This window comes from Rhamphochromis sp. 'chilingali' (assembly GCF_963969265.1).
Source record: "Rhamphochromis sp. 'chilingali' genome assembly, chromosome: 4".
NCBI classification, from domain to species: Eukaryota; Metazoa; Chordata; class Actinopteri; order Cichliformes; family Cichlidae; genus Rhamphochromis; species Rhamphochromis sp. 'chilingali'.
The window spans coordinates 18508819-18519882 of record NC_137948.1 but is presented as its reverse complement, the minus strand read 5'-3'; the positions used below and the strand labels follow the sequence as shown (position 1 = coordinate 18519882).

The window sequence follows — 11064 nt, the reverse complement described above, 5'->3', positions numbered from 1 at the left end:
CACACCCCAGACCGCAGTCGGACGGCCAACTCCTCCTACTAGCCCTCCCGCTCCAGCAGGCCGCAGAGAATGGGGGTGGGAGAAGACTCCAAACCTCCCTCCACCCGCTCATTGTAGTGTTGATGCATATGTGTTCTAAGGTGCAATTAAAACCCAGGAGGGCATGGAGCTACCTGCCAAGGAGCAGCAGGTAAGCGCATAGTCCCTCCTGCTAACCCTCAATGACTAAGTGTATTTAAAATTGAGAGGTGGGCAACGACGTCAGGGGTGAGGTATACACCCTGATGGTGATTTGGACTCCGTGATTGTGCCCACCCCCAAGATCCTATATGTATGTGTAATGAGAGTGTGAATAATGTGAATGTCTAAGATGTGGGATAAAATTGAGGCAGAGGCAGCCAGAAGGGGACGGGGGGGGGGGGGGGGGTAGCCTCCTCTGCACCCTGGTGACATACCCCCACTCCAAGGCCCTGCATGTGTGGGTGGTTGTGGAGGAGCGGGAAGAGGGAGGCAGCTGGAGATGGGGAGGGAAGGAAGGGAGGGGCAGGTAACCCCTCCCTGGGGCCAGCTCCCCCGCTGACCCCAGTAGGCACTCCCACCCTCCGCGACCCGCCAGGGAAGGGGGGCCCAGGCCCATCAGACCGGGGCCCAGTGCAGTAGCGCCCCCCGGCTCCACAGAGCCCTGGACAGTCCACCCAACCCCACCACAGAGAAAACTGCACCCACCCCACCAACCACACATCTTCCAGACTACATAAGACGGTAAACGCCCAGGCTGAGATCTTCCTCCACCTCTCCTGTATCTCCCCCTCCTGCAGAGAGTTCCTGAGAGAAGAAAGCTCCTGCCAGATGTGACCATCCCCCCCACCAGTTGAAGAGCCCCCCAGGCGGCTCGATGCACCGGCGGCACCCTGCTCCAGGGCCGGGCCCCCATGCACCCACCCGCCCACAACCCCGGCAACACACCAACCAGGACCCGAGCCCCCGAGGCCCGGCCCGGGCCCCCGCCCAGAGACGGAGCACCCCCAGAACCTCACGCCCATCCCGGACCCACCCAGGGGCAGCCAGGTTGCCAGGTCAGTAACCCACGTCCGTCAGCACAGACCCTCCCCTAGCCCCGCTGCACGCAGCCGCGAGGAAACAGTCACCTGAGAGCCAACAGAGCCCTCAACCGGACGTGACCGCTACCCCGGGTTGAGCCCCCCAAGGAAGATGCCTCCGGGGAACCCCCCGACGCCCTAAGCCTGTCCCTACCCCCTCACCAATCACAACAGTGAAGGCGGGACCAAACTATGACCCCCCACCCCCACTAGGTGATGGAGCTGATAAAAGGGGCCCAGAGCAATTGATCTGATGTGGTGGCAGAGGCTGTGTCAAGACTAATGTAATCTAATAGATAATTTCTATATTGGTTAGAATTAAGATTATTTTTATTTTTCCAGTTCATGAGGACTGTTTTCTTGGCTATGCATAGGGCAGTGAAGATCATATGGGCTATATTCTTTTCTGAAGTGACATTATCTAAGCTGCCCAACAAACACACTAAGGGGGAGGTTGGAATGTTACATTTCAGACATTTTGATAAGTCTTCACATATCTCGCGCCAAAACTTTTGCACTGGTGGACAGAACCAAAGAGCGTGGATGTAATTGTCTGGTGTATTGCCTTGACAGTGTGAGCAGTTGTTGGAAGATGTAAAGCCCATCTTGAACATCCGATGACCTGTATAGTGCACTCTATGAAGTATTTTGTATTGTATTAATTGCAGACTGGGATTTTTAATTAATTTACTGATACTGTTTTCAAGTAATGTGAATTTAGAAATCTCTTTAATTTTATCTTCTAAAAGGATGGGCAAGTGTTTCACACTGAAAACCACCATGACTTTGGTTAACAACAGTTTGGGTGAGTATTAGTGAGGGAACAAACATTCAATGACCAGATTTAGACTTTGATTTAGACTTTGGACCTAGCATTGCCACAACACTTTTAGTATATATCGATTGGTGTGTATTTGCACACTGCACCCTTACCAATGCTAAAAGAATATGAAGCGTGGCCATCATCTGTCATCTGTCCACAGTGCACAATAACCAATCTTCTGCTGTCCTGCTGAATACTGGCTGCCCTGACTGCCTTGTTATCTTCGCAAATGACACCGTTGGAAGAACCACAAGCAAACTCAATCTCCTGAGTAAGAACAATGACACACTAAATAATGTAATGTCAAAGTACTTAAGTATTTTTTATGAGACGCCGGCCACTAATTTCCAAAATAAAACAATGACTAATAATTGAACAGTGGTTTCCACGGCTTAATAAACTGGAACACTGCTGTTAGGTTTGTAGCATAAATCTATTCGCTGGAACGTTAAGACAATATAATTACACTGCTAAGCAAGACACAAATAGGCAAAGTTCTTCATGTTACTCGTGCACGGGAGAGAACCGGACAACCGCTTGACTCCAGTTGGTCTCGTCCGTCCTCCTGTAACACTGCCCTTTTATTGAGGTTACATGAATATGCATAGGTTCATTAACATACGACGTCTACATACAAACAAAGAGTACCTTGCCTGTGTGTGTGTGTGTGTGTGTGTGTGTGTGTGTGTGTTGCTGATCAAAGGGTTAAACATCCTTGGTCAGGAAGAGGGTAGCCTCCCCCTCACCCTAGATGGTTCATCCTAGATAACACGGTGAGGAAGTCCTGCAGTTCATCTAAACAAAGAGCACTTAGACTAGAACAGACGTAGCTACGTTAATCCTACCATAAAACAATAAGACACGGTATGACCTCTCATGCTCCCAAAGTGCTGTCTAATACACACAAAGTTTGCAGACTATCAAGGATCAAAACCTCTACCAATCTACAACTAATTACAAAACTCTAAGCATATATAAGTAAATATTTCTAAGCATAAATGACAATCAACAATACAAATCTAACATTTCCCCCCTTTTTGACCTTTATGCTTAAAAAGTTCCCAGGTATGAATACCTCATGTCTGACAGTTTCAATGCAAACCTTTTTATACTCAGCATATGTCAAATCACCCTAAATTACTGAAAAGGTACACAGTTTAATAAATGTATTAGCAGTTACCCCATTCATTGAGCTCATCTCATGGCAAACTACATCTTACGAGCAACCAAAGAAATTGTTAATTTAATAGTGAAACTAAAAAAGTAACATTTTCAAAAACATCTCAGCTTGGTGGTGCTTCCTCCGGGTGTGCACATCACATGTCTCTCTGCAGAGTGGTTTAAGCTCTGCAGGGCGTCATGAATGTCTCTTCCAGTTGTTTCCATCACTGTCCATAGGACCAGAGTCCAAATGTATGTAGAATAGACATTCAAACATACCAGTTGGTTTTGTTGTTCGTCAACATGGGCCTCAGCTATTTCCAAGCTGCAGACCTCTCAGCACTCTAGTTTTATGGCCTCTTACCAGCCCCCATCACCTGACTTCAGACCTTCGTCTTGTGAGGGGGATATTTATGACTCCTTAATTGTCCACGCTCTGCAGAGAAACACCTCTGTGGAAAGGGTGCAGGGTTCAGTTGTCTTACTGCTGTTATGATCCCAGCAGCCTTCAGAGTGTCATCGTATGCACAGTATAGTGGCACAGCATTAGGTGATGTTCATAGGAAACTGCTGTCATCACCACCATAGCTTCTGGTTCCTGTGCTTTCATAGAATCATGATGTCATCCCCGAACTCCTTCTGCGCTGTCGATGGAGCTTGGCACGCTCCCCTCATCCCACGAGTTTTCATGTTCCAACGCTGCTGAAGGTTTAAGGCAGAGCACGTCGTACACCTTAGTTGTCTTCCTCAGCGTCAATATTGAATCTTTCATTTTATTTAAAATCTCCTGGAAGCTCAGTAGCACAGCTCTCTGTGTGATGTCTGCTGTGCTGAAGATGATCTCTGATCCTCCTGAAGCCTCTCTCCTGGCCTCAGCTCCCATCTTGTGGACGATCCTCTCCTCTATTTTGCAGGCAGTTTCATGGTCCTTGCTGTGGCTCCAAGGTCTGATCTCATGATGGGCCCCAACCAGCTTGACCTTTGACCTCAACCACTGCCTGGCTGTCGGCTATGCCTGGAATGGTTCACGCTTCTCACTGGGCCTCTGAAGATTTCTCAGGAGATTACTGCTGCACCTGTATTTCCTTGCTAAGAAGAAAAACTTCTATTTGGAGAGCATGTCAACAATCATCAAACCACATTCTTTAGTTCAGTGAACTTCACTTATAGGCCATCAAAGCCTCATCTGAACATGGATGCACCACTTGCATAGGTTTAATATTTGTAAATAAAACGGCTAATCACACAAATCACTGCAACAATAATAGTAAACATTGTTTAATGTTAATCCTTGCACTCCACCTCTTGACGCATGGACATTCCCATGCGTCAACTCACCAAACCTGGATCCCTGTCTTAAAGAAAAAGATTAGCTAGATCATGTCCCAGGCAACATCAGGGCATCTCCTCTGGAGTAGCTCCGTAACCCTGCAATAAAAGATGTTAGCGTGTGTTGCATATTAAGTTTGCTTAACACCTGGCTCTCCCAGGAGCCTGCATACACACCATCACGGCCTGGAAAGCAAAATCTGGAAGTGAAATCAAACTTCATACCTGTAAACAATTGTATCATAAGAGTAATAAGCATTCAACATCAGCAAGACAAGTGTCATGTGCAGGTTTTCTCAAATCAGTAACTACAACTATTACCCTAATTCACCTCAGACATGGATTATCCCATGTACTCTGTTAACATTAATGTAATCAGTGACTTCTCTTAAGCAAAGTCACTCCACTCATATATTATTATTATGGGTTCAAAAGTGGCCAGCAAATGAGCCCATAATAAACTATTCCATAAATACCGTAATCTCTTATTTGTTTTACCCATGTCACTTGTCCGCTTCAGCTGAATCTACTACAGCATTCTCAAAGAAACAAACATTAGCAATACACATTGACTGTGGTCAGACGGAGGTCAGACACAGGTCAACGGATTCTAGAGGTGCCATAAAACACCATTAAGTTAACACTCGCTGTGGAAACAGTAACACTGGTCTCATCACAGTATGTCTCAAACTATATTAATTTCTCCATCAACATATGCCTGTAACTACAGTTTTCTTCACACATAAACCCAGAAATCTCGTAGTAGAGAAACATTAGCCAGTATTCCTATAAATCACATGATCAAACACATGAAGAACCGTAATGCTGTAAAAACGAAAATGCAAATGTTAGCGCTTGCGCAGGCGTATGCATACTTTGTCACAGATATCTCTGTGAGCACACAAGCTAGTGAATGACGCACACATAGTAAATTCACAGACACAGAAAATGGCATTTAAAATGTTAAATCATCATGCAACCTCGAGTGTTGCTGTCATCTTTCTGCTCCTGTAAAGGGAAGCACACACAGACTCATCTGCACCCCTGCCAGGCGGGGGTCAACTTCACACAGTCGTGTTACATCAGTAAAGTCTTGTCAGCTTTTGTCAGCTTTTACCAGTCAGTCAGTTTGTTTTCCTTTCACTCACTCATTCATGCATTCATTCTTTCTTTCTTTGCTGATAGTGGAACCTATCGTCGCATTTAGTTTCCACTCTCAGCAAAATGACGTCATTTCAAAAAGAAAAAGAAGAACTTTAGTTTGGATTACATCGCTGAATCCTTTTGGACTGGGACTGTCATTTAATAATTGTCCCAAATAAGTGGCTTTCTCCAGAGTCCATTTAAATGTGGAGAACTCACTTGGCACAATTTTCTCGACGACGTGTAGCGCTTTTAATTCCCGACGTGCAGATCTGCTTAAAGAACAGAGATTATCAAACAAAACTTTCAGTGCACTGTGAAAGTATCAAAATAAAAAGGCCTTGTTAAGTCATGACACAAGCTCCTCATCTCAGGAGGGTAAATCATACCATTAGCATGGTTTATCATACCATCATACTAATCGGCAGGCTCAACTTCACAACAAAAGAAAAATCATCAGCTAGATTCACTCCAAATCAACCATCAGCTGCACAACACACAACATAATCCTAATGTCTTATTAGCTATGAGTTTAATTACCAGGTCTGTGCTCTTCACTCATTTAGGCCACAGATCTATTTTATTCAATTTTCCTTTTCCCTTCATCATAAAACATGTGACATGCTGTCATGCACTTCACAAAACAGTCTGTTCTGACGTATTCAGAGTTGTGTATCTAAATACAGGATTCACTCGCACATCAAAGCAGGAAACTCAGTGTTTTAGAGTCTCTACTCAACACACAACAACTCCAACACATCTCATTCACTCGTGCTAGAATTCAGTCACCTTTCATTAATCTAAAACCAATCAACTAATTTGCATATCAGCTATTAACCCACTAAGTTGACAGGACGACAGAAAAGCATGTTCAAAATAGTATCACAAAAGACAATTTCCCTCATACAGTAAATTACATGTGCTGCCTCAATCAAGCAGGAAGCTTCTCCCAATTTACCATTTTAACAACTAAATTTATTGTCTGATCACTGGTTGGTCAAACCAGGATCTTTTTTCTCACAAAAGTTAAATTGTTGTCCTGCAACTTGGAGAGTCAATTTTTTTTCTTTAGGATAAATTCAGCATTTGATAACAAGTGTCTGCTAAATTGACACTATTGTAACACTGATGAAAGATAACAAGCTAATTTTCATTACATGTGTTTGTGTTATTAGGCAGGTCTAATGCATGTCTGTGGAGCTGCATCTCCAGCAGAGCATGTTCTTAAAGCTGCCTTTCCTACACACTTCTCTGCTATTATTTAATCATTTCTTAACTAATGTGCTATGAGTCTTCATGAGTCATTTTGTGTTTGGAATTGTTAGTAGGGTTAATGCATGTTCTGCTTGTGTGTGTGTGTGATTTTGTATATGTTTCTATTTTCGCAATGTTTCAGACTCCGTCTCAATTTTCCAACTTAAGCAGTCAGTTTTCTTTTCCCCAGGTTTGCTAACCCAAATTTTGATTTCCCACATTAAATAATTCCTATGTGTTCTCACCTAGTCTTCTCACTCTGTTGTCCTCTCCCACTTCAACAGTCCAACAGCCGGCAGTTCTCCTTCAGCTTTGTCCTGTGTCCCACTGTCTCTTCTTGCCATTTTACTCCACAGGTGGCAAATGTCAAACTCCAACTGTTCAGTTCTCCTCAAACGTTTTCTTCACATGCACAGTGAAGTCACAGCCACTCTCACTATTGTCCTCTGATGCGGTTGACTTCGTGCTAGTGGCTGAAGTGCTGCTGCTGCTGCCTTCCTGGGCGACTTCTTAGCAGCTGCTGCCGGTTTCTTGGCTTTGGCCGCGGCGGGCGTCTTAGCTTTGGTCTCAGTAACCCTGTTCATCTTGAAGGATCCGGAGGCCCCGGTGCCCTTGGTCTGCACCAGAGTGCCCTTCGCCACCAGACTCTTGATGGCGGTCTTGACACGGGCCTTGTTCTTGTCCACATCGTAGCCTCCGGCAGCCAGAGCCTTCTTGAGGGCGGCCACGGACAGGCCGTTGCGCTCCTTGGAAGCGGCCACGGCTTTCACAATCAGCTCGCCCACGCTGAGGCTGACCTTCTTGGGCTTGGAAGTCATCGTCTTCTTCTTCTTGGCCTGAACCTCGGCGCAGGGCGCAGGGCATGTTTATGATGGAGCCTTTCCCACCACAGCGCTGGCACGTTGAACGCATCATGAAGGGTCCATTTCTTTCATGTCGCTAGCCAGCATGCTAGCTGCATGTGGCTTGCCCGAGTCACTCAGTCCTTTTTGAGCATTTCAACATGCTGCCACCGCCATCTTGCTCGCCCCTCCGTGGAATTCATCCAATCAGACAGGAAGATGGGTTTGCTTTCTTCTGCTGCTGTTTATCCACATTGCTGCTGCTTTGCTGGGACTTTTTGTGCTCAGGACTTGCTGCTGTCTCTTTATCATGGAGCTGCATTCCTTATCTTCAGGGAGGAGTGAGCTCGCTTGTGAGGTTGAGAAACACATGGCACTGTAAATAAGTCAGCCAGAAACTTGGCCTGCATGTTTCCAATGATGTTAAACTATAACTTTCTTCCGACCGCTGCATGTGGAAAATTGATTCAGGTCTGCTTTTCACCTGAAAGTGACAACTAAGACATTTCATTATTATCATCACTGCTTAATCAACACATATCTCTCTCTCTCTCTCTCGCTCTGTGTTTTTGTGAACAGTCCTTTCTTAAAAGCAGAAAATGAAATTATAGTTGTTTTTTTTTGGTTGATCAACACAAAACCTTTTTCCTATGATTATTTTTTTCTACAATATAAATTCTCCCTCTTATTCACTCTTTTTTTTTTTTTTTTTTTATTTACAATAGCTGGTGACCTGCAAAATCACCGCTGTCACTCACAATCAAAGGCAATTACTCTTGCACAGTGCACAAAAACACTGTGATGTCAGACACATTCACACTCACTTTGTCATCTGCAAAAATAAATCACATGGCTGATGATATGTGCCATGGTGATCCGTAAATATGATCACCAGTTTATTTAACTATTTTTCAACCCAACAAACAAATAATCAAAAACATGATGCTGATGTTATGAACACTCTACACACAAGTCAAGATGCAGGAAAACTGCTCATGGAAACGTTGCACACTCCAGTTATCACAGTTATCATAGCGCTGTTTCCCTCTCTTAGAGTAGTTCTCAGACAGCTCTCGATCTGATAATGTGTAGCCTGCTCATCAGCTCAGAAGAAAAAAAAAAAACTGCAACGCAACATCACACAGTAGTTGCTCTGCCCACAGCGGCAAAGTCTTACACTTTCATATTCAACTCAGCTTCTCCATCATGTACTTTTAGATGTTTCATACAGCGTGCCTCTCCCCCCCTCGGTGAATGCGATTCCAGGGCTCCGGCTCTCGAAGGACCAATTAATGTTAGGTTTGTAGCATAAACCTATTCGCTGGAACGTTAAGACAATATAATTACACTGCTAAGCAAGACACAAATAGGCAAAGTTCTTCATGTTACTCGTGCACGGGAGAGAACCGGACAACCGCTTGACTCCAGTTGGTCTCGTCCGTCCTCCTGTAACACTGCCCTTTTATTGAGGTTACATGAATATGCATAGGTTCATTAACATACGACGTCTACATACAAACAAAGAGTACCTTGCCTGTGTGTGTGTGTGTGTGTGTGTGTGTGTGTGTGTGTGTGTGTGTGTGTGTGTGTGTGTGTTGCTGATCAAAGGGTTAAACATCCTTGGTCAGGAAGAGGGTAGCCTCCCCCTCACCCTAGATGGTTCATCCTAGATAACACGGTGAGGAAGTCCTGCAGTTCATCTAAACAAAGAGCACTTAGACTAGAACAGACGTAGCTACGTTAATCCTACCATAAAACAATAAGACACGGTATGACCTCTCATGCTCCCAAAGTGCTGTCTAATACACACAAAGTTTGCAGACTATCAAGGATCAAAACCTCTACCAATCTACAACTAATTACAAAACTCTAAGCATATATAAGTAAATATTTCTAAGCATAAATGACAATCAACAATACAAATCTAACAACTGCCTTTAGAAATACCAGTTACAAATAACACTTGCCAGTTAAAGGCATATTTAGAAATGTTTCTTCTTTTTTTAAAAAAGAAAAGAAAAGAATAAAACATCTAAAAACATGCAGTGCTGTGAGAATGTATTTGCACCCTTCCTGGTTTCTCTCTATTTTACATATTAGTCACACTTAGATATTTCAGATCATCAAATACAATTTTAGATTAGACAAAAATAACCCAAGCAAATAGAAAACACAGTTCTTAAAGGAATATTTCCTTTACATGGCACTGTGTGAAAAGGAAATTGTCCCTAAACCTAATAACTGGTTATCAAGAACTGAAATCAAGCATTTGCAATCATTAGCAATGAGTCTTTCACATCGCTGTGGAAGAATTTTTCAAAACTCTACTATGTAGAGTCCATTCAATACACCAGCACTGGATTGGATTTTCAAGCATGAACAGATTTTGAAAGCCATTCAGAGGTGGCCTTGCTCATGTGCTCATGGCCACAAATTCTCCTTCAATATCATGGTTCCTTCAATTGCAGCAAGTGGTCCAGGTCCTGAAATAGCAGCAGCAGTTGTTTCTTTGTGTTTTAATCTCTTTACTAACTTGGTGCCGTGCTAACACTTTTTCTGTCTCTCAGGTAGGAGAACTAAAGTGTCTGCTGCTGAGCTGGAAGAGTTTACAAAGCAGGCAGAGTGTCTGAACCTACAACCACCTGCTATCATGGATTCAGAAAAAGGTATAAACCTTTATATAATATGAAAACCTAGAAACTGCAGTTGAACTGAATGTTACTTCTTCAATCTAATATTATCTTTATACTCTTTATATTTTTGTAACCACCATGTTTGATAAGGTCATAGATTAATCAAATTTATGAATGAACTTTATTTACAAATGTCTTCTTGCAGGGTTTTGCCCAGATCCAGCGCTCAGCCCAGGAACAAAGACTATTGATCTGACCTTGAGCAGCACAACGCCCGATGATCTCAACCTATTTGAGAAGCTTTTCACTGAGAGTAGAATGAAGACCATTTTGGACATGGTCCAAACTAGTGTGGATCTATTCAAGGAAGACTGACATGGTCATAAATGTCACTAAGTGTTGATGAAGAAGCCATGTCTGTCAAGAGCATTACCACGAAAATTAAACATGCTAAAAACATATGAGTGGCTGTCATCTCTCTTCTAAAGCAATTTAGATTTAGCTTCACTGAACTGACATAAAAATGAAAATATTCATTTGCTTTCTGAATAAATGGCACCAAGACCATTTTAGACATGGTCCAAAGTAGTCTGGATCTATTCAAGGAAGACTGAAGTAGTCATAAATGTCACTAAGCCATTCTTCTCTGACCTCTGGTGTTAACACATTTTCTAAATCTAAAGCCTACTTGATCTCTTTGTCCGACCACTCTCTGTAAACCCTAGATCCATGCTATGTTAAATGTTACTCAAATCAACTGTCTTACCCATTCTGATGTT

The 11064-nt window shown here is 43.5% G+C and overlaps 1 protein-coding gene and 1 long non-coding RNA gene across 2 annotated transcripts; one reads left to right on the top strand and one right to left on the bottom strand.

Moving 5' to 3' along the window:
- Positions 1-2418: 2418 nt before the first annotated feature.
- On the bottom strand, positions 2419-8851 carry LOC308395850 (histone H1-like). Its single transcript, XM_080880873.1, has one exon. It carries the CDS (start codon positions 7626-7628, stop codon positions 7215-7217), a length of 414 nt encoding a protein of 137 aa, XP_080736999.1. The 5' UTR covers positions 7629-8851; the 3' UTR covers positions 2419-7214.
- A 38-nt stretch (positions 8852-8889) lies between these two features.
- On the top strand, positions 8890-10845 carry LOC308395851. The gene is made up of 3 exons (XR_013971485.1): positions 8890-8951; positions 10220-10318; positions 10491-10845. It is a non-coding gene; the product is annotated as an uncharacterized lncRNA (long non-coding RNA).
- The last annotated feature ends 219 nt before the right edge of the window (positions 10846-11064 follow it).